General features: G+C 35.3%; 3 protein-coding genes across 3 annotated transcripts; 1 reads left to right on the top strand and 2 right to left on the bottom strand.

The window, feature by feature from the left end:
- Positions 1–9350: 9350 nt before the first annotated feature.
- On the top strand, positions 9351–11788 carry LOC142632016 (uncharacterized). Its single transcript, XM_075806440.1, has 5 exons — positions 9351–9610; positions 9736–9785; positions 10279–10402; positions 10501–10599; positions 10996–11788. Exons 1-5 carry the CDS (start codon positions 9445–9447, stop codon positions 11613–11615), a joined length of 1059 nt encoding a protein of 352 aa, XP_075662555.1. The 5' UTR covers positions 9351–9444; the 3' UTR covers positions 11616–11788.
- Positions 11789–13399: 1611 nt separating this feature from the next.
- On the bottom strand, positions 13400–14068 carry LOC142632834 (uncharacterized). The gene has a single exon (XM_075807162.1). It carries the CDS (start codon positions 14066–14068, stop codon positions 13400–13402), a length of 669 nt encoding a protein of 222 aa, XP_075663277.1.
- A 2848-nt stretch (positions 14069–16916) lies between these two features.
- On the bottom strand, positions 16917–21793 carry LOC142631707 (vacuolar protein sorting-associated protein 29). Its single transcript, XM_075805991.1, has 4 exons — positions 21631–21793; positions 21294–21465; positions 18486–18623; positions 16917–17392 (listed from the first exon to the last, which is right to left on the bottom strand). Exons 2-4 carry the CDS (start codon positions 21423–21425, stop codon positions 17096–17098), a joined length of 567 nt encoding a protein of 188 aa, XP_075662106.1. The 5' UTR covers positions 21426–21465; positions 21631–21793; the 3' UTR covers positions 16917–17095.
- Positions 21794–22961: the final 1168 nt, after the last annotated feature.

Here is a 22961-nt window from a genome sequence, read left to right as displayed (position 1 = left end):
ATGTCTTGTCATTTATTAAACAGAACCTTAGTTATGCCGGGTCTTCGGACCTCCTGCTTTGAGAAAATTAACATTTGAAATTATCATTTTTAAGAATCAAACAGAAACTTGGTTAAGTGCAGTCCTCGGACCACAAACCTTGTGGAAATTGATGTCTTGTCATTTGTTGAACAGAACCTTAGTTATGCCGGGTCTTTGGACCTCCTGCTTTGGGAAAATTAACATTTGAAATTATCATTTTTAAGAATCAAACAGAAACTTGGTTAAGTGCAGCCCTCGGACCACAAACCTTGTGGAAATTGATGTCTTGTCATTTGTTAAACAGAACCTTAGTTATGCCGGGTCTTCGGACCTACTGCTTTGGGAAAATTAACCTTTAAAGTTACAATTTTTAAGAATCAAACGAAAAATTGGTTAAGTCTTATCTTCGGACCACGACTTTGATCAAAGTTAACTTCTTATTATGTCTGGGTGTTAATGCGTTGCTGTTTACTAACTTGGATCTTAAGTTTTATATTTTTAATTGTTAAGCAAATTTGTGTAAGGAATGGTCCTCGGACCTTACATCCTACTAGAAAAGACGCTGTACATTACAAGGGTCTAATCGTTATACGAGATCTTCTCTTCTTTTTTAATCAAAGGCATTGTTTAAATATCTCAACCATATCACCTTCTGTTAAATCTTTAATAATGTGCGTATGATTATGGGGAAGTTATGATTGTGCAATCCTGGGAGTTAGATTTGTTTACTCTGAGAGACTTTTGTTATGTATTAATGGGAAACTTTTGCGATAAATATAAAAAGAATAAAGTAAAAACAGACGCAACACGAGTAAAAATTAAATAAAGTTGTTCTTCATTAATCATTTGGGTATGCATTACATATAAAGGCTGAACATGGAGAAAGAGAAGCCCTAAGCTAAGTCCTAAGCTTTTGGAGGAGGATCTTGCTGAGAAGTGCTGGTTCCCTCTGTCTCTTTCAACTCCAACTCAAAAGGAGACAGAACCTTTTTTTCTTTGTCTGCTACTTTCGTTGGAGGGACATTGGACTCCATGGCTTGGCTAAGTCCCTTCTCGGCATCTCCGCCTCCTTCCTTGTCTTTATTGGAACCCGAAGGTTCTGTAGGATCTGGAATTGGCTTTGGGACCATGGGAGGAAGAGCAGGTAGAGTTGTCTCAGGGGTAGGAGTAGCAGCAGGAGCCTCTTCAATCTCGTGTATTTCCAGGGGAAGCCAAACGTTCTCGGACTTCCTCAGATCCGAAGATAGAGGAACTCCTGCTACGTTTAAAGCTTCCCGTACTTTTTGACGCATTCCTGCACAAAGCCGCGAACTCCTCCGTCGCCTGCTCCTCGCTGGTTGCTACCCCTTCCTCGAAACTCGCCCTCGCCAGCTTTGTAGAGAGAGTTGGAATGAGCCGGCTTCTTCCTTCATCGTGGCCAGCCCTTTTTCAGATCCGAGCACTCCCTTCGGGGCTTGGGAGAGCTCTTCATCTCTTTCGCGAAGGAGCTTGCGCTGCCCTTCTATCCGGGTCTTCATAGTCTTCAAGTTTGACTCGACCCCATTTTTCTCTCTCCCCGCCCTAGACCACCTCCGAGGTAAGCTTTTCATTCTCGGCAAGTGGCCGTGCCTGTGGGTCTTCTCTGTCTCCAAATTTAATCTCCATCTCAGTCCCTGGCCTTCTTCCGAGTATCTTCTATAAATTTCTCACTACAAAGACCTCCTGAATGGCCTGTAACAAAGTGTGATGGAATCGTGAATAGTAAACAAACTTATGAATATTGTTAAATGTGGAATCTTCCTAAAAAGGGGTAAACTTACCAGCAGCTAAATCCTTTAAAGAGAGGAATAGTCAGTGGCTGGCTCATTTTTTCCAAGGTCTCCATGTCCTTAGGCAACAGAGGAGAGGCGCTCCAACACTTTGGCCAAGTGGTGGGCATGACCTTGTCAACCGCCCTTATACCGGATTGGCAGAGATGGGTGCGCTGTCCAGTCTTAATTCGGGGGACCAGGTGGTCGGTGCTCGGCGCACTTCGGCCTCGTCCCTAATTTCCCCGCTTTCAACTGAGCGGGCCCTACCCTTGCCTTTGTCCAGCTTCTACTGCTGAACCGGTGGGAGTTGTTGTCTTGGTTTCTTGGGGTCCTTACTGATCATCCCCTCAGTATCCCCCTTTCTCTTCTTCTTGGGATCCTCGGCTGGAAGTTTTGGCTCAGTTGGAGGAGGGAGAGGTGGTAAAGATGGGGGAACTTGGGACGTCCCCGTCTTTTTCTCCACAACCTTCGCAGCTCTATTGGTAAGGAGACCCTGCATCCTACCCATATCTTCCTCAGATTCGTCCTCGGGTAGGGCAACCACAAACCCTGCAATTCTAGAGGCCTCGGTGGCTTCTTCCTCCTCATCGGAAAGTACAACAAACTGGTTCCCGCGAGGTCTCTCGGTGTCTTCAAAATGGAATTGATCTATCTCGTCGTCTAGTGTATGCAAAGAAGACACCTGTTCTTCTGGAACGACAGTTGTCTGTGAGTGCACGGCGAGGGGAATTGCTGTTATAGGCTGGTTGTGCAAAACGGTGTGAGGGGCGTCCGGGAGGTCGCGGTCGTCCAGAAAGTGGGGCCGGGCTACGTTTATCCTCCTTCGTCTTCGGTCACCCGCAACTATGGCGTTTTCTATCTCCTAGAAGTCCGAGGAAATGGGAGTGTACCCCAGAATGAGATGAGCAGCCCGGAGTTGTAAGTCTTTGCTAACGAACACCTCGAAGCGAAGTACTCGGTTTAGGTCTGCGACGTTACAGTGACTCAAACGAGGACGCACGTGTTGCTTATCTGCAAAAAAGACATCAAAACAAACAAACCTTGTCAGATTCACACAGATATTTAATAAGTTTAAGTAAGTATGAATACGCATTTCTGTGTGTGTTATAGGAAGTTGTGTTGTGGGGAGATTAATCCTACGGCATCGCACCTGGATCCCCCCACTCAACCTGGCAAGGAAGCTGCCGTGCCGTTCCAGAGACGATCAGGTGGTCGTCCTTCATGCCTTTGTTGGATTTGGGCAGACAGGAGATTAACCTAACGACACTAGAACGGGACTTAATGTAGTAACCTACGTTGGAAAGTTTATGGGACTCATACAGAAAGACGACATCGTGCCAGGTGAGGTTCAGACCCATTTGCTCATTTAGAGCATCGACACTACCCAAAACTCTAAAAACGTTTGGGAGGCACTGGTCGGGGCACAACCGGTGGTTGCGAAGGTACTCCCTAGTTACAGGTTTCATTGGGAGGGTCATCCCACCCTCTATAAAGGCTATCATTGGGATGATAACCATTCCCTCTTTCCTAGAATCGGCCACTGCTTCCGCCGGACAATACTTTAGACCTACGTCGCTGGGAATACGATACTTGGCCCTAAAGCCTTCCATCCCAGCGGCGGTATCAACTAGACACTTGAATCTTCCCATTACAGAGGAACGAGAGATTAAACTCTAAGAGGGAGAATGTTTGTAGTGACAGCCGAAGACAAAGACCGAGGAGAAAAGATTAAGAATAGAAAGAGCAAGAACTTACAAGGTTGAAGGTGTGCAAATTTCCACGGTTTTCTGCAGGTAAGGTATGATGGCTGATGTTTTGATGGGATTAGCCCCTGAGGAATTAAATGAAGGCGCAGGTTCCCGAAGCGTCACGACGTGCGAAAAGGCGGCCTCGAAATTATATTTGTCCCGCCTAAAGTTTCGTGGAGTAACGAGGACCGTTCGATGCCCATCTCACCGTTGAATGTGGGAGACAAAGTGTAACTTACAGTAATAAATGCGCGCGTTTTTGAAAATAAAACCACCAAGTGGCATCTTCTGGGACGCGAAACGATTTCCACACGTGCCGTAACTCACAAAGTGTGTGGAGTAAGTTCTCGTCAGATCAAAACCCTATTTTTCTCCTCGGACGTCGAAAATTAGAGTTTTGAGGGGATATTGTGGGGAGTAAAAAGACCCTGATGGGTATATGGGCCTCTGGGCCATGCTAAGGAAGGCCGACCTGCTCCTGGGTTTAGAACTTGGTAGTACTACGGGTCGGCCCATATGCCGAGGATCCGAGAGTATAGCCGAGGATGATTTTTCCCCTCGGACGGACATCGGAGATTCCGGGACTTCATTGTAAAGGTTAGGGAATGACACGGTGAAGACCAATGGTAAAAGGGGGTGAACCCTTGAATGTCCTAGAAGCATCGATGCTAGAGAAATACCAAGGATAAAGGCTGCCACATCCGCATTAAAGACCCTGCACTTACCACCCTGACTGCATTAATGGGGAAGTGACACCTGAACAGTGGAAGGGAAACTTCTGGTTACTATTCAAAGGCACTGAGAAAAGAAATATCTAGGCTAAGGGGGAGATGGGACAACACGTGTACAAAGTATCAAAAAGAGGAGTATTTAAGGGGCAACCTAGAACAGGAAAAAGGGGATGGACTTCTTTGTAATCAAAAAGGAAAAGGAAAAAGGGGAAAAGATAATATAATAACAACTCTTGGCTTACGTCCGAGGAGGTTGATTTACAATATTCTCCATTATTTTTCGAGTGTTTGCAATCTTTGGCTTGTCATTTAATCCTCACATACTTCTAACCTGGGTTTCAAGCCCACACTCTACAAATTCATATTGTTTAAGGCTCATTGGGCCTAAGCCCGTAACTGTTCTTGGGTCTAGGTGCAATTGTGCACTTACAGTTCTTTTTTTCAAATTTTATTTATTATAATTAATGAGAATTTGTATTATTCATATATTTTGTACTCTTTTGAATAGTTTTCCTATTTTTCTTACAAAATAAGTGGCAACTCCACATAATACCAAAAGAGGGACGTCAATGCCTATCTCTTTTGGTTGAGAGCACCCAAAATTCCCGATCTCTCACAGAAGGGATGGAAAACTTTCAAGAATTTGTACAAGTTGATTGGTGAGTCTAACAAAGGTGGAATGCCTAGTTTATATAAATTATCAATTCAATCCATATTTTTCCCACACAAGAAGGTGATTACTCTCTCTCTCTCTCTGTTCTTCATTTTTGGTGGATTTATAATTCTTTTTTACATCTCTACTTTAGTTTAATGAATTTTTGTTTTCTTTTTTTCTTTTTCTTTTTTGACAAAAAAAAAATTATCTTTTTTTTCTTTCATAGCTAGATTTAATCCTATTTTCTTATAAATATATAGTATATAATGATATAATGTTTACATAACATGGCTTGGATACTTTGGTGTTTACAACTATACATTTTATTTTTATTATTCTTATCATCATCTTTTATTCTATAAATTTGTTATTCTCTCTCAGTTTCTCTTAAATGTGATTATGCTCTCTCTCTCTCTCTCTCTCTCTCTCTCTCTCTCTCTCTCTCTCTCTCTCTCTCATTATTTATTGCAACTCTACTTTTGGTTTAAATTAATTAATTTTTATGTCTTTTAATATATGTACTTAGGATTGATACATTTTGGTGTTGTGTTTTTTGAGTTCCTTATCACAAGTCTTCACTCTCCCTCTTAGAGCTTTGCTTTGGTTTTTGTTTGAGTTAATCCATAGTTTAGAAGTGAGAATTTAAATTTATATCAAAACACAATCTACGTGGCTATATATTGGAATGTGCCTATCAATTATTTAACAAAACACTATTATCCATTACATCTATTAAATATTTACCAAATTAATAGCATACTCATTATCTCTCTCCTTTTTAAAAGCTCCTAGACTTTTTTCTCTTTCCTTATACATTTCTACTCTCTCAACTTTCTACTATTTCCTTACTTTAGTTAATTTTTTTCTTCCCTAAATAGAACCTCATCCCTTTTTTACAAAATGTTCAAGCACGATCGAATGAAAAGGCATCAGAATTTTTTTTTAGAATCAAGAAATCAAAAATTAGCCCAGCTCTCTCTCTATGTGTGGAAATTAGTCGTATCTAATTGACTAAGTGCCGTTGCAATGAAATCTAAGAATAACTAAAAGTTAAACAAAACATGCGATCTTCAGGATAAATCTATAGGGTAAAAATAAAGTTTAGAGAATTAATGAATCCGCCCTCTAAACCCACCCACACACACACAAGCTGCACACACACACACACACAAAAACCCGATACATACAAATCCAATAGCTCCACCAACCATTTCCATGGTTTTGATAATTAAGAAATACCAAATTGCATTGTTTTGATCTTATGGAATAACAACTCAACTCTTCAAAGAAAAGTTTCAAAATCAAAAACATTATTGTCCATGCTACGATTTCTTGAGTTCATCAAACTAGTTTGAGTTCAAATACAAGAGATAGAGGTAAGAACATATCCGGAAACCACACCAAATAAAAGTCCTAAATCTGTAGAAGTGTATCCTTTGTGATAAGAAAATCAGGCTGTATCTTAGGTGATGAGGTTGTTTGCAAATCAAGGAACACTTAATAAAGATTAAAAAAAATTGAGTAAGTAAAATTGGAACACGAGATACAAAGTACCTAAACTAAAAATAATTAGAAGTTCTTTTCAAGAAATTTGTGGTCTTGTTGTAGTTGTCTAATTCTATTTGTAGCTATTGCTGTAAATATTTTTGCTTGAACATTATGTTAAAAAGGATGAGGAAAGTGATAATTTTTATTAAGGGGAGAAAAAAAGTGACTAAAATAAGAAAAGCATAGAAGCTAGAAAAATGGAGATAGCAGAAACATACTAGGAATTGCATAGAAAAAAGAATTACAATGAAAATTGAAAACTTAATAAGGAGAGAAAAAAGAGACACAAGAAGCATTTAATAAAGAGAGAGATAATGTGTATGCTATTAATTTGGTAAATATTAAATGATATAACTAGCCTCATCACATGCGCTTTGTGTGTGCCATTAGGCTTTTTTTTAGTGGTCCTATTTTGTAGAAAAAAAAAACTGTATTTTTTTATTTATATAAATTTTTTATTTTAAAAATCTAATTTATAAGTGAATAAATCAATTTGAAAATTAATAAGAGAGTGTTCTTATTTTTTAGGCAATATTTTAGTGGGAGTTAGAGTTGCATTTTATCGGATTGTCCTTTAGTTTTGTCTCTACTTAAACATAGGGCTGTAGGGGCATTTTTGAACTAAAAAATAAGAAATCTAAATAGGGAAAACTCCTTAAATAATAGTATAGATAAATAACTGTGTTTTCTTTTTAACCGTTCGATCTTTTAGAAATCTACGGCTTAAAAATGGTGTAATTCCATAGGTGTAACTTGAACCTCTCTCTCTCTCTCTCTCTCTCTCTCTCTCTCTCTCTATATATATATATATATATATATATATATATATATATATATATATATGTATCAAAACACCAAAAACAATAAAATTATATATTTGTAAAAATAAAGAGATAGAAATTACTTTTAGAAATTGTTTAATTTTTAAAGAGAACTAATTGTCCTACAAAAATTAAGTAAATAAATTATACATTATACCATATCTCAAAATAATTATTTATTTCCATGCATCGCGTAAATCTGCAACTAATGTAATATAATAGTTTTTTTTTTTTTTTTGAGAAACAGTGTAATATAATAGTTGTCTTATATATGTGATGATATTATCTAGGCTAAAATGGAAAGTGTACTCTCAAAATTTGACTGAAACTTATCTCAATTCTCTAACTTGACTTTTGTTCAATTAAGTTTTCTGAGTTTCAAAGTTATCAGTTTAGGCATTTTGTCTAATTTCGTTAGAAAAATTGCCATTAAATATGAACTTAACTAATGAAAATAGGTTTTTTGAAAAAACTTTTCACATAAAAATCTATAATATATTTTTATTAATTTTATAGATTTTTTCATGTGAAGATAATTTTTTTAAGGAAAAATTTTTAACAAAATTGGATAGAAGGCTTAAATTGAATAAATTTGAAATTTAGAGGACTCAATTGAAAGAAAGTAAAGTTAGAAAACTAAAATAAATTTCCTCTAAATTTAGATGGTGCAATTTGTATTTTAGTCTATTATCTAATATAAAGTTATGTGTGTGTGTGTGATGTCAATAATAATATTAAACAAAAAGCAAGGGTAACAAAATAAAAATAATGTTGTATAAGCCATAAGGTTATCAACAAAAAAAAAAATTTAATAGGAAGGTCATCAACAAATGTTATGTAGTGACTGTGGCATTTAAAGTAAAAAAATTAAAATAACGTGGTTTTTGCTGTGTTAAATTAATTGAAGACAATGAAGAGGTTAACAAGGGAATGAATGATTTCCTTTATTCACAATGGCTGTAATTTATGAAGATTATAGAGTCCCTATATATAGCGGATTCCTTCTCTGACCAAATCAAACTTCGAAGTAGGAACAACCTACTTTAACCAAATTGATAAAGTCAAACTATCACGCGACACCTCAACTTAACGTCACTTTTGTAACCAAAATATACTTCTTACTTTTTTTTTTTTAAGCCAAAATATACGGGTACTACTTAATTTGGTATTTAATTATGAGAAATGTTAATGGATGAGACATTTCTCTCACAACTAGGTGGATCTCACAAGTGTGGGGTCCACCTGGCTGTGAGAGGGTTGTTGTATGCGCCTAGCGCATACAAGATTTTTTCGTTCTTAATACATTAGTTAACAATCTATTTAAAGAAAGTTTTTATATAAAAAAAAACAATTAATGTTTAGACAACTTTTTATATTTTCCATAAAAGTAGCATCAAAATTTTTCTAAAATGAATGATTAACCATTATTTTAAGAGCACTCGTCAGCATAACCCTTTTAATTATTTATATCAATAAAAATATCTGAGATTCAAATCTCGCTCTTACACCAAAATCTAAAAAGTGTTATGATATGGATTAAAATACAATAAATACGCCACAAAAATGTGTGGGTGACTTTCTACACATGCTTGCATTAAAAACCGAACAATGTAATGATATCCTTTTTTAAAAAAATAGTGTCATGATGTATATTAAATTAAAATAGTATATATATTAAGAAAAAGACTATCATTAATGATGAATAATAATTCCACGTGCCACCACAAAATTTGTTCATGAACTTCACAATTTCCAACTCTCACGGATAAACATAGGTTTTATAGGTTGTGATCATTTTAATTTCTCTCTATTTTTCTACTACAGCCTTGCAAGTTTACTCTTTCCTAATCCATCAACATTATCTTGTAAAAATAGGAAATGAAGAAAAAAGAAAAAAAATAGTCAATGAGTAGTGCTAGGCTGCTAGTATCCTAGAATTCTGCTAACTAATTAACTCTCTTAGGATAAATCCTTATCTGGAGGCTTATTATTATAACTATTTGTAGTTTTGTACCAGAATTCAATATCTTCTTCCTATTCTCTTTGCTATATAAATCCTCACTTCTCAGCTTGTGTTGTCAAAAATTGTTATACCAATTGTTTTAACAATTTTTTTTTTATTTACCAACAATGGGTAGGATAACTTTTTCCTGTGTCTTTGTTGTGTTGGCCTTTTTGTTGGCTAATGCTAATGGTGTTGAAGTTGGATTTTATGAATTGAAGAGGGGAGATTTCTCTGTGAAGCTTACCAACTATGGTGCAGTTATTAACTCTGTTATTCTCCCTGATAGAAATGGTGTGTAATTATGTTCTTTCCTCTCTCTTTTTTGGCTTCATAACCTTTATGATTTTGTTTTGTTATGTAATTTTTTTTTTTTACTCGGTTATCTAAATCAATGTTATTTTGATTTCTTTTATCAGGGAAACTAGATGATGTTGTTCTTGGATTCGATTCAGTTGATGGCTACAAGGTGGGACTTGTCCAACTTCCTTTCTTTCTTCCTTTATTTCCCTCTGCCATCAATGTATTAGTTGAAAACAGCAATGGAATGAAACTTTTGCTTGCGATGATAGATTTTATTATTTTAATACCAAAAGTATTTAAATATATATAGGTATTTAGTTAAAAAGAGAGTGAAAAACATCATACTTTATGTGAAACTAGTAAACTAACATCATAGGAAGATTCATTATTTAATCTGTTTGAATTTCGTAATATTGGGAGATGGGGCCCCTAGAGAGGATCATACAATCTAAAATAATGATAATCTAAACTTTTTGTGGCTAAGAATTATCAAAAATTAAAATGCTAGTCCTGTCAAGAGTCTTGTAATTCAATTAACACTATCCAAATGTTTTCAACGGACACATCTCCTTCCCCAAATATTGAACTATCCACCCAAAAAAAAAAAAAAAAAAAACTGCAAGCCTCTAATGATAAAAAGTTTCTAATGATATCTGCAGAACGATACAACCTACTTTGGAGCCGTTGTTGGACGAGTTGCTAACAGAATTGGAGGAGCTAAATTTACTTTGAATGGCACCACTTATAATTTAGTTGCCAATGAAGGAAATAACATACTCCATGGTATATTCATCATATCCTTGTAGTTAATCTCAAGTCTATAAATCCTATCTGGGATGTAATAAGTTTCTGATATTTGAAATACTTATGTTTGATATCAGGTGGCCCTAAAGGATATGGTGATGTTATATGGTCTGTATTGACTTACAAACCGGATAGTCACATTACATTCACCTATGAAAGTTCTGATGGTGAAGAGGGTAATATATCTATATATCTTCTCTCCTTTTCTTATTCTTTACTATTTTTATTTTTATCCTCTATATTTTTGATATTTACTAAAGCTTTATGGATTAAATTGTTACTTTCAAAACTATATTGGATAAACTTTTTTTTCAAACTGCTCTCTAACTTATCACTTATAAGAACATCAACCTGTATCAAATGAGTACAATTTATTAAAACATATAGATACGCCACATGACTTTATAGTGACTAAAAATACACATGAATAGTCTTCTGAGTTGTCATGTAATGGGTTTGAGGAAAATTCCTCTGAAAATTCTGTCCAAACTGTAAAATGAAGCATGAAAAAGGCCTTACTGTTACATTCATCATAACTCACCATTGCTGGGATTTGTGTTGAATTTATGCAGGCTTTCCTGGTGCCCTTTCTGTCGCAGTGACATACATGCTAATTGAAACAAACAAATTAGGTGTGAAATTTGAAGCCAAGGCTCACAACAAGGCCACACCAGTGAATTTAGCCCAGCATGCTTACTGGAATCTCGGCGGCCACAATAGTGGTGATATCCTCTCACACGGACTCCAGATTTTCGGATCCCATATTACACCAGTTGATGCTGAACTCATCCCCACCGGTGAATTGACCCCGGTCAAAGGAACACCATTTGATTTCCTCGAACTCCATAAGATTGGTGACAGGATAAATGAGCTACCTAAAGGATATGACATTAACTATGCCTTAGATGGTAACAGTACTACGCACTTTAGGAGGGCTGCAGAGGTGTATGATAGTGTATCTGGAAGAAGACTGCAGCTGTGGACTACTGCACCCGGAGTGCAGCTTTACACTGGTAACTTGGTGCATGATGTGAAGGGTAAAGGTGGTTACATTTATAAGGAGCATGCTGCACTTTGCTTGGAGACACAAGGGTTCCCTGACTCTGTGAATCACCCTAACTTCCCTTCACAGATTGTCAACCCCGGAGAGACCTATAAGCATATTATGGTCTATCGGTTCACGGCTCACTAGAACTTCTATACATTCAAGGGAAATTTTTTTGAATGTTTTACTCTGGTTCTTCATTTTTTGTGATGTTTGCCATAGCAAAAATTGTGCAGATGTTTTGACATATATTCTTATTGTGGATGTCCTTAAGAACTAGTCTTGTTTAATTTATTAATGAACTCTGCATAATCGTGCAACATGCACTATTGAAACCGAGTCTAATTTTGATCAATTCTCATACCATTTATTTTTATTTTTATTTTAAATCATGTGAATTTGAGGTTCTTGCTTACTTAAGAAGCCATCTGAACATGGCTCTGTTTTGTTCTCTTCGGTTAGGTTGAGCTATCAAACAACTCTGTATAATCATTAATTATTTAGAATGCTCTAGTGGCTGGTGACTAAAAAACAACCAAAGATCACGAGGATCCACAGGTTCTGTGGATGTTAGTGTTGGGTCACAATCTAGTATTACATGATTTGAGAAATCCAACAAAAAAATTTAATACAATACCATAACCTTTTGACTAATATTATCATGCCAATATCTCAACCCAATCAGAAAGTAAATCAATGATTCAATCATGCCAATATCTTGTTATGCACTTCTATTACTTCAATTTCTATTCTTTGGTGGACAATAAATACATTACTTCTTTAACAAGGAGTACAAATTATTTCTTTACAAGGATAGATTTTCACTCTATACTCTCCCACACTAAAGACTAGGCTTCCTTCTTCGCCAAGAGGAATTTGGGAGTCTTAATGAAAGAAAATTTTCCCTGAACAAGATAATCATAATTTCCATAGCTAAAGCCATTCTGGCGGGCTTGTATCAAAATAATGGTAAACTTGTACCAAACATAACTTTCTCTCAAACAAACTCCACAAGGACTCACCAATTTAATCACGTGTCTTATGTGAATTATGAAATTCAACAAAAATTTTAATCAAATCCCAATAAATATTTTGACTAATAATGTCAAATATTTCAAGCCAATAAGAAGATAAAGAACAAATTCATCATTGATTTGTACACCAAAAAATATAAAATAAAATAAAATTTGTCATCTTTCTTTTTGCACCAACTCTCCAACGAGAATCTTTTCTCTCTCTTGGTTTCACACTCAATTGTCTCTCTCTTCCCAGAGAAGACCCTTGAGCCAAAGCCATAGGAAATACATTACTTTTATCAAAATGAATACAAATTATTTCTTTAACAATTTCTCAACAGTTAGATTAGTTGAATCAATGATTGTTCCCTTGATTAGCAATATTTTTAGGTTAGGAACTTGATGACAAATAAGGTACAATAATTAAAATAGAAACGAATTGTGACTTTTTTTTTTTTTTTTTGCATCAACCTGTTACCCACATTGATTCTATCACCACTCACCAGTCTACTTGTGACACCAAATTAACTGGTTCAACTAATTCTGTACCAAGTATTTTATATGATTATATCATATAATAAGTGGTGGTGAGTAGTGATGTGAATGCCCTGGCACCTAACGAATGCTAAAGTTGCTTGTGAACCAATTTAAGGCCTACATTATTAGCTTTTCAAACAGAAACACCAAAACCATGGAATAATAATTTTACTCCAAAACAGTAAGGGAGAAAGGTAAAAGATAAAGAATTAATAGAAAACTTATTAATTATAACCAAAAAAAAAACCTTGGCAACTACATTTTAGCTTGGACTGGTAGAAAAATTTTCAACTTTTTACAGATTCAAACTCTCTTTTCTTGAAAAGTATAAGGATTTTACATTCAAAAGGATGGAAAAATAAACAAATTTCTTGCTAATTAGACACATTCAACTGGCATCTGAAACCGACATAATGGACAGAGATTACTCTGCTTAAGCCAATTCACAATACAACCTACATGGTAGACATGAGAGCAAGGCAAACGAGTAGCTTCAAACCCCATCAAAATCTCTTCCATACATATAACGCATTGTGTTTCAAAATCTTCAACTTTAACCTTCTCCAATGCCTCAACCAATGATTTACTTCCACAAACCGAGCTTGTATACACCCAGGTATCCATGGATTCCCTTAAAGCCTCAGAAAGTTCAAGTTCTTGATCAAAACCTTGTATAATAACAGTAAGAACCACCATCATTGGAATAGTCTTGCGGTGCATGTTGTCAGCCTCACAAGCAAGTTCACGAGCAACAGTTGAAATCTTTTGTATCATTGATGGCTGAACATTGAAGGGCACGTCCATCTGAGAAAGCTTATTGGATAAGATGAACCATGAATTTTGGTTCATTATCAATAGGTCACGTTGCATAGTGAATGATTTGTGTTTGGTGGGGCTTGCGGCAATCTGGCCTTGTACATCAATTGATTCAAAATTGGCATACAATTCAATTAAGAACTCAGGGTATGGTGAACAACTTTCGGGTTCAATGTAGTTTTCGGGTTGCCATGCCTCGCATCTATGGTGGAAAATTGTGGTGCTAGACATCTTGAAGAAAGGAGAAGAAAAAAGCAGAGAGCAAGAGAGTGCAAGAGATATTAAAGATGACCAGAGGCTAATAGAGGCTCTTAAAGTCTGAGAGAGAGTTTTTTGTGTGTGTAGGAGTAGAAATAGGAGTAGTTTTGAAGATAAAGAATTTCAGTTCTATTAGGAGTAGGAGTAGCTTTGAAGATAAAGACTTTGAGTCCGTTTGTGACCGTTATATGACTGCTAATAGATTTTGATGTCCTTGCGGAACTACTCTTTCTTTTTAATCAGATCTTTGATTCTAACCAGGATTAGGAGTTCCTTTCTTGGGTTTTTGTTTCCTATTTCTTGATTTTTGTTAGTTGACTATGTTAAGATGCTAAATCATTAAAAATATTCAAGAAAACATTTTTATCATAATTTGTATAATGTACATGTTAGTTTTTACTAAAAATATATAAATAAATAAATCTTCTTTGTAATGTTCTCATTGAATATATACATACATACATATATACATACATACATATATAAAACTTGGCTCAAATTACACTTAGTGTAACTTAAATTTAAGTAATGTTATACTATTTAATAACTTATTATATTAATATTTTAAAAATCACGTTGTTGGATTATGCACACCAAGTTTTGTGTCAAGTAGATGTCATTTACTATTTGATCTTGAAGCTCATCTTTTATGCACAATTTTAAATAAAAAAACTTAAGATTTAAAGACATGATCGATGATGTTATCTATCTCTATCATCGTGAAATTTTGCAAGCATACAGAGTATAAGAAGAGAATCTAATCCAACGGTGGATTTATTTAAATTCGCATCCAATAAAGAATTACTGAGTGATGTAGCATTGCTTAAATCCAATGTGATGAACCGGATGGATTGAAATGGACCAAAATGGACTAAAATGGACCAAATGAACCAAACTGGACTAAATAGACCGAAATGGACCGAACCAGACTAAAGTGGGTCAAAATAGACCGAATAGACCAAAATGTCACACTAATATGGCTCAAATATAAATATTATGCTTCAGTTTTTAGATATTATATAGAAATATAGAAGAAATTATAAGAATAATCTGACAAAATACGAGTGTTAAATGTCTCTGTCTTGAAATTTGAATCTAATTTATTTTTGAGGCTCGATGTTATTAACAGTTGTGGTGGGTCATGTGTCACGTTCGCCTCAATTTCTTGAAACACAAACACCTTTCCAATGTTGTTCATTTCCTCTTTGGTCCTTGTGTTTTAACTCCTTATTTAAACCCATATCTCATTGTAAGTGTTGCGCTAACCACTTTTTATTGGTCAATATAACTAGATTTTGAATTAATTGTAAAACCTAATATACAGCTTCTAAGATATTGTACTTAAATTTTACCCAAATTTTTGAAAAGAGGAAGCATGAATTTTGCAAATATGGATTATTTCTAGTGACCATGTCTCAAAGTATATCAACATAAAACATACTAGCCTCATCACACGCACTCCGCACATGCAATGAAGCTCTTGTTTTTACTTTGAGTTTAATGTATTTTTTCAATTTGAATTTATATATTGTTAGTGAGGTTACACAAGAGGAGATTTTTAAGAAACTAAAATTTAGGATTTGAAATAGAGTAAATTGCTGGGTTTAGTGTGTGCTAGTTTTTAGAAAAAAAAAATTTGTATTATGTGTGCGTGAGATATATTTACTTAGAGAGTGCGCTAATTTTTAAGAAAAAAAATTTCTCTAACAGTTTTTTTTTTTTTTTGAATTTGTTAAATTACAATTTTAACCCTATTTTTATTTTTTAAGAATAAAAATTATTTTATTAGATTACGGGTTTTTTTGACATTTTTTGAAGTCATAACTAACTTTTCGAATCCTCTTAATATATAAAGATAGAGATGATAGGTTGATTATAAAATATTTACTTTTGAAAGGAGGAATCACAATAAACCTTTCATGATTTTAAAGATGTGAGCATGTATCTTCCTACTGGAAATGTCACAAGGACAACTGAAGCCTTCATTAAAATTCAGATATTGTAGACCATTCTTATTTACTGTATTAGCTATGATACGAGATTACTATAAAGCAATGAAGAGCTCTTGGATTGTTCAGAGTTGAAACAATTGTGTGTGTTGTTTAACTTGTCTACTCTTCTATACGCTTCACACCTCTATCACTGTGGAACTGCAGCCAGGATCCAGCTTAATGACGCCCCTAACTTTTGTCTTCTTACATATATCCTTCACATTTTGTCACCCTTAGCCATTCTGAGCCACTATTGGGTGTTACATTAATATAACAGTTCTTAGTTCTCGCAATAGGAACTATTTCATCCGAATGATTTATAATATAATATTACAGTAGGCTTCCAAGACCTAGGGCAAAGTCCACCCCCCCCCCCCCCCTCCCCTTTTTTTTTTATTGTTTATAATTTGATATTTAGGAGAGAGAAAGGGGGGGTTGAATCTGGATATCCCTATTAAAAACATGACGCCAAATTGGTAGTAGACCTGCTTGGGCAGACCCTTGACCCTTCAGTGCAAATGACTCCATCTTGGCAGATTGTAAGGAAAGTTTGAAGCATATTCCTCAGGTGAAGTTCAGCACTGCTACAAGGAAGCCAACAAATGCGCCGATGCCCTTGCTAGAGGGGGAGCCATCCCTGCTGAGGATTTTGTTTTATTTTTACAGCCACCTTCTGATGTTTTACTTTTACTCAGTTTAGACTGTTCTGGAGTGACTTTTGATCACTCTGTAACTGCTGGTCTTGTTCCTTGTTAGTTTTTTTTATTTTTTTATTTATAAAATCTCCAGTTTACCCAAAATAAAATCAGCTTCTGCAAAATGGGCAATACTAATAAAAAGATAAACCTTTCCACTATCATATAGAAACAAATAATGTGATCACCATATATCACAAACAGATTGGATTTTCGGAAATCCCAAGAAAGTTTTTTGGAAAGAAAAAAAAAACAAAAAAAAAGGAAGAGGAAGACAAAAGAAAAGGTCTAAATCACTAAAACATAAATTGTTTTCAATGACTTGCAGTGGTTGTCTTCTTAAAATCAATCTTGTCAACCTTAACCTCTCCATCAATGAGTTCATAAACGTAGACCACAACTCGTAGGCCATCAATGTCCATGAGGACAAAGCTAGGGTTAACATCATAGGTGATGCTGCTGTAGGCACCAGTTGCAGACCCTGGGTTTATGACAACACCTCCTTCATGCTTATAAGCTGTAAACTGATGAGTGTGACCCGTTACAAGGATGTCTACATCCAACTGCCTCTGGAGCATGGCCAGTGAGTCTAGGTCACCCCAAGGAATAACCTTCAGATAAATCAAATCAAATCATGAAGTGATCACTACCAGCTGAAATTTCAGGACATTTCCAAATGCATTCAACTAATTCTCAACTTATCCTCAATAACAGATTTTAAATTTCAGCCTTTGGAACATATGCTGGTCAACTTAATACAAAAAGAGAGATACATACACAGAATCAAGTTAAACTTGTTGTAACTCTCTGTCAATATTACACCACTTAATTACTTTTTATTGGATTAATATTTTAAAGATCCCCCAATTCGACCATATGCTTTCTTTGATCTTAACAGGCATTCTAATTTTGTGTTAATCAGATGGTATTGTTATCCAATCCATTATCTGTAAATGGTATTATTATGAAGTACACAAAAATATAAACATTTTATAGATGGGATAGTTTTTTATCTTTGACCATCTCAATAATTTGCAAGCAAGAAGGGTGACAATGTAATCCAATGATGGATTTGTAATTTGAAACCATCCCTAATAACATATATATATATATATATATATATATATATATAGAGAGAGAGAGAGAGAGAGAGAGAGAGAGTAGTCTGAATTTCACTACAGGATTTGCAACTGAATACTGGGTTGGGCCACCTCGAATGGTGTGAGTCATACGCAGGGAGTGCACGTATGGTCTTTAGGGAGATCTGGTAGATATATGTTAGGAATCTAAACATCATGGAAGGGCATTTAATTTCTTCATTCTAGAAATCAGCATATTTAATCAAGCCATCACAACCAAGATCAGAAAGATATAGAAACAATTATTGTGGTGCTGCAAAGGGGTCACTGATGAAAGATCTATTCCCCAAAAATCCTTTTCTTTTCTTTTTTTCCTTTTCTCCCCATAAGAAAGTGGGTGCTAGTCACTAAACTTCTGCCAATTATACCCCCCTTCAGTGTAAACATTCTTGTGATTTGGTTTCAATTTAACAACATGCTCATTAAACAGAAATCAATAATGCTTGAAGGTCAAGAATGATTACAGTCAATAAATGAATTATATCAATTAACTAAACATTCTTTGAGAAAATTAAGAAATACAAATAAAAATTTTAAAACACTGAAGAGACAAGGGGAATCAAACCTGATGACCATGACATAGTCCCAGCTTAAACTGCCCAATAGTCAGTGTCTTGGTCTCTGGATAGCGCATCTCTTCATCATATTCACCTCTAGTAATATGCAAGTCAGGACAAAGAGTCTTCAAGTAGTCATGAACCTCCTGGAAATATCATAGGAAAATTATGAGCAACTGCCTAATTATAGATAACAAAGTTATAAAAAAAGCACAGGCAAAATGGCTTTTAATTCACATGGCCTATAGGTAGGTGATTTGAATAAATAAAGTGCGACAGCAGTTGCAGAAATATATATATTAATACTTAAGTGGGATGAAGAGTAAGGTCATGGGATCAAAATCCCAATGGATGCATGTGTAACTTACCAATAAAAATAAATAAATAAAAAATTACAAGCAACAGATGTTTGAGAAAATCTACAAATCAGGTAAAACAATTTAAGTTTTAGCCAACCATGACTAGAAAGGATGAAGAGAAATTACATATGCTACAAAAATACAAGTCAAGTGAGCATAAGTCAGAATTCACAAAGTACCCAAAAATAGATAGAACTAAGAGTACTCTAACTATAATAACTTATTAATAATTCAAGGGTCCAGTTAACGGATGCCCTTAGGGTATTTATTGATAATACCAATTTTATAGGAAATATAAAAAGTTGTAAAAAAAAACATCAATTACTTTTTTCTTTTCCCATAAAATACTTATAAAAATATTTCCTAAACCAATTCCCTTAAGACATCCATTAATTTTTCCCATAATTCAATAATTACAATGGTGGACGGGTGATTTGAACCCTAGACATCTCCATTAGAAACCCAAGAGGCTAGGAAGCACGGACATTGGACACGAGAGAATCTGAATCCACTACAAAGAAAATGAAGCAACAAGTTAAAATTCAAAACTAGACTTTCAGATATTTGAACCCCATAGCCAACTAGATGCTACAGTGACACTTTCCAGAATATTTCAATCAGTTCAACTAGAGTGTTATGCTATAAGAGGCACAAGAACACCTCTTCCCTGAAATGAATGCCACTTGATAAACCAGAAAGTGCATAAAACTTAATTGCAAACTCTTTTGAATCCCAAAAAAAGTTGTATATAAAATTAATACTTTAAATTTCAAATTTGTCTTTGGATATTTTAAACCTTAGAAGAAGTGTCAAAGAATCTTAGAAGCAAAAAAAAGTAGAGGCCGAGACTGCAAGCTAAAAGAGTAGGAAAGTTGTCAACAAAAGGATATTATTTTTTTATTTGTAATTTCCACACGCACCACATGGGTCTTAAACCTACAACCTCAGCCTTCATCTTGTTCTAACAATAAGAGGAGATGTCATTTGAGCTAGAGTCTATTGGCTAACAAATGGATAATAGACTTCAATATTAAAAAAGAGGCTGAATATTTGGAATAAAATATTAACCCATCCGAAGAAAATTGCCATCAACTAGTAGGAGGAAATTCTAGAGATTGGCAAAAGTGAACCCCAGGTTACAATATAAACTGGGCAGCTCTAAAAAGACTGTTGTTTAATTTGCAAGGTCAAATACATAACCTACATGCTAATGCTTAATATGTCTTGCAAAAGAGATCTACAGGTGAATTGATTGAAAACGAAAAAACATTTTTAGGGTAAGTGATTGAAAGTAAGAGGACAATCAATTGCTAAGGAGAGAAAAAGTTGTATAACCCACAATTAATGTTGATATAGACTTATCCAAAAAAAAAAAAACAAATAAGGTTGATATGACTTTATTGGAAAACATGAGGTGCACAAACATCAGCTAAAGCATAGCAAGAGATTAAAGCAGGCGGAAAGAAGAATTTCCAAAATTCATGTTTCCGACAGCCATAAGTGATTCATAGACAGAGTTTCAGGCTATCTCACAAAAGCTTGAGTTAGACACTATCTTATGTAGCTTTTGAACACACGAGCCAGTGCCGCAAAGTAAGGCATCCCCCCCCCCCCCCCAATCCCTCATCATTTAAGGCAAATAACAGCAATTCTAACACTGCCCTAAATTAAATAACTGTTGGAAAAACATATACAGATACATCTACATACGAACAAGAAGCACAAAGCACCCACTAAAGTTCCAAATAGCAACTCTACTACTTCCACAGGACATCAAAACACCCTCAACTATACCCATCAAGCATACCTTTACAAGTTAACAAAATGCTGGAAAGGACTCTGTAGCTTATAACTCTTACCAAAAATCATACCATCCATCTAGCACCCTTAGATTATAGAACATAAGAAAAGAACATAACTTTGAGCCTAACTATCAAAAAAAAACTAAGTCAACTAGTTACATTAGCCTCAATTTAGCAAACCTACATGTTTTCAAAGCTTCCATTAAACAAAAGTCTTTCCTTTTATTCCCCCCCCCCCCCCCCAACATTTTCTGAGCAAATAAACAGAAAGAACCAACCCAGACCAAAAGAAAAACCTTACTCAGCAACCCATAACAGCAAATTATAAGACAAACCCAGAAAGGAAATAGCATGATCAAAGAAATTAAACATACTTTGATGCAAAGATTTCCAGGGCAACATAACTTTGAGCCTAACAATTCAAAAAAAAAAAAAACTAAGCCAACTAGTTACATTAGCCTCAATTGAGCAAATCCTTTTTTTTTCCAAGACCCCATTTAAAAAATGTCTTTCCTTTTATTCCCTCCAACATTTTCTCAGTAAACAAACAGAAAAACCCAACCAAGGAAAAAAAAATCTTACTAAACAACCCATATCAGCAAATTATAAGACAAACCCAGATAGGAAATAGCATGATCAAAGGAATTAAACATACTTTGATGCAAAGATTTCCAGGGCAAATGATGTGCTGGATCTTGCCAGGTACAAGCATGGACTTGAACTTTGCAGGCAAATCAGGTGCCCTATGGGGTACATGCAAATCCCCCAAAGCCAACACCAAAACCATCCTCTAATCTCCAAAAATTCAAAAAACCCACCTGGGAAATCTGCCAAAGAGTCCAAGAATTTCACTCATTCTTCAACATTTATAATTCAAATGCAATGTTACCCAAAAACAAAAATTTACACAAAAACAGTGCTTGAATAGATAAAGAAACTAAGATGGATCCAAAAAATAGTTATGGGTCAGAGGAGGAGCTAGAGATCATTACCAGAGAGATTGACCAATTTGCATAAGCCTCCTCCTATTTTGCTTTTGTTTGACGCATTGAAAATTTTCGTTATGTTAAATTTCTTGGGGGTGAGAAAAACGAAGTCGTTTTGACGAATGGTTATTGTTAATTAGTTATAGCGTTTGCAGCCGAGTCTGAAAACAGAGCAAGATGCCACGTTTAATCTAAATAAATAGTGTGCTTTTCTATCAAATAATAAACAACAAAAATAAATAAATAAATAAACAAACAAAAATAAAACGGGTCGGTAATTTTCAATCCAAAATGATTTGTATTTTTTCACATTAAAAAAAAAAAACTTTAACATACTTTTTAACTCTTTTTTTTTTAGATAACTCTTTTTTCTTTATATTTCTTTCGATACAATAAAAGTTATAAATTTAAAAAAAAAAAAAACACAGGAAAAAAAAACTCAAAAAAAAAGGTTAAGGGTCTGTTTGGATATTGCTTATTACTGAAAACTGAAAATACTGTAGCAAAATTGTAAGTGCACAATCGCACCTGGACCCAAAGACAATCACGGGCTTAGGCCCAATGAGCCTTAAACAATGAAATTTGTAGAGTGTGGGCTTGAAATCTAGATTAGAAGTACTGGGAACTTGATAACAGACTAAAAAGTTACAAACACTTGTAAATAATAAACAATAATGGCAAATAGACCTCCTCGGACATGAGCCGAGGACTACTTCTGTATTATTTCTCTTTCTTTCTTAAAGGTTACAATTCTTCTTTTTTCCTTTTTGTTTCTCGATCCCCCCTCCCTTTGGCCTTCACCCCCTTTAAATACTTCCTTCGTTGATGCCTTTTGGCTAGTGACTAGAAGTTTCAGCCTTACTGTTCAGGAGTCACTTCCCCATTAATGCGGCCAGGAAGGTAGATACAGAGTCTTTAATGCGGAGGTGGCAGCCTTTGCTCTTGATATTTTCTTTAACACTGGTGCATCGAGAAGGTTCAGGGTTTCCCCCTTTAACCATTAGTCTTTCTAGAGTTGTGCTTTGACCTTCATAATGAAGCTTTGAATTCTCTTGGGCTTGCCCGAGGAGAAGCACGTCCTCGGCTGCACCCTCGGACCCTCGGCGTATGGGTCAATTCGTAGAGTTCAATTCTGGAACAGGTCGGCCCTCCATGCTACAGTCCAAAGGCCCATATGCCCACTTGGGCCAGTTTACTCCTCACAAAAATAATTTTTAAATGTGTGAATAGTGACGTGAGACCCAATTTTAAAATTATTTTTTTCTAAAAAAGTACTTATGAGTCCCGTGAACAATGCACGAGACCCACACAAAAAGGCCAAACGCCAGCCGTGAGCT

The sequence above is a fragment of the Castanea sativa genome, chromosome 4, assembly GCF_040712315.1.
Source record: "Castanea sativa cultivar Marrone di Chiusa Pesio chromosome 4, ASM4071231v1".
NCBI classification, from domain to species: domain Eukaryota; kingdom Viridiplantae; phylum Streptophyta; class Magnoliopsida; order Fagales; family Fagaceae; genus Castanea; species Castanea sativa.
This window is presented reverse-complemented; position numbering and strand designations above follow the sequence as displayed.

Coding starts and splice junctions, on each gene's coding strand:
- LOC142632016 (XM_075806440.1), top strand. CDS start 9,445: ATGGGTAGGATAACTTTTTCCTGTGTCTTTGTTGTGTTGGCCTTTTTG. Junction 9,786..10,278: donor ATTCAGTTGATGGCTACAAG/GTGGGACTTGTC, acceptor TGATATCTGCAG/AACGATACAACCTACTTTGG. Junction 10,403..10,500: donor AGGAAATAACATACTCCATG/GTATATTCATCA, acceptor GTTTGATATCAG/GTGGCCCTAAAGGATATGGT.
- LOC142631707 (XM_075805991.1), bottom strand. CDS start 21,425: ATGGTTTTGGTGTTGGCTTTGGGGGATTTGCATGTACCCCATAGGGCA. Junction 18,624..21,293: donor CTGGAAATCTTTGCATCAAA/GTATGTTTAATT, acceptor TGATATTTCCAG/GAGGTTCATGACTACTTGAA. Junction 17,393..18,485: donor GACTATGTCATGGTCATCAG/GTTTGATTCCCC, acceptor ATTTATCTGAAG/GTTATTCCTTGGGGTGACCT.
- LOC142632834 (XM_075807162.1), bottom strand. CDS start 14,068: ATGTCTAGCACCACAATTTTCCACCATAGATGCGAGGCATGGCAACCC.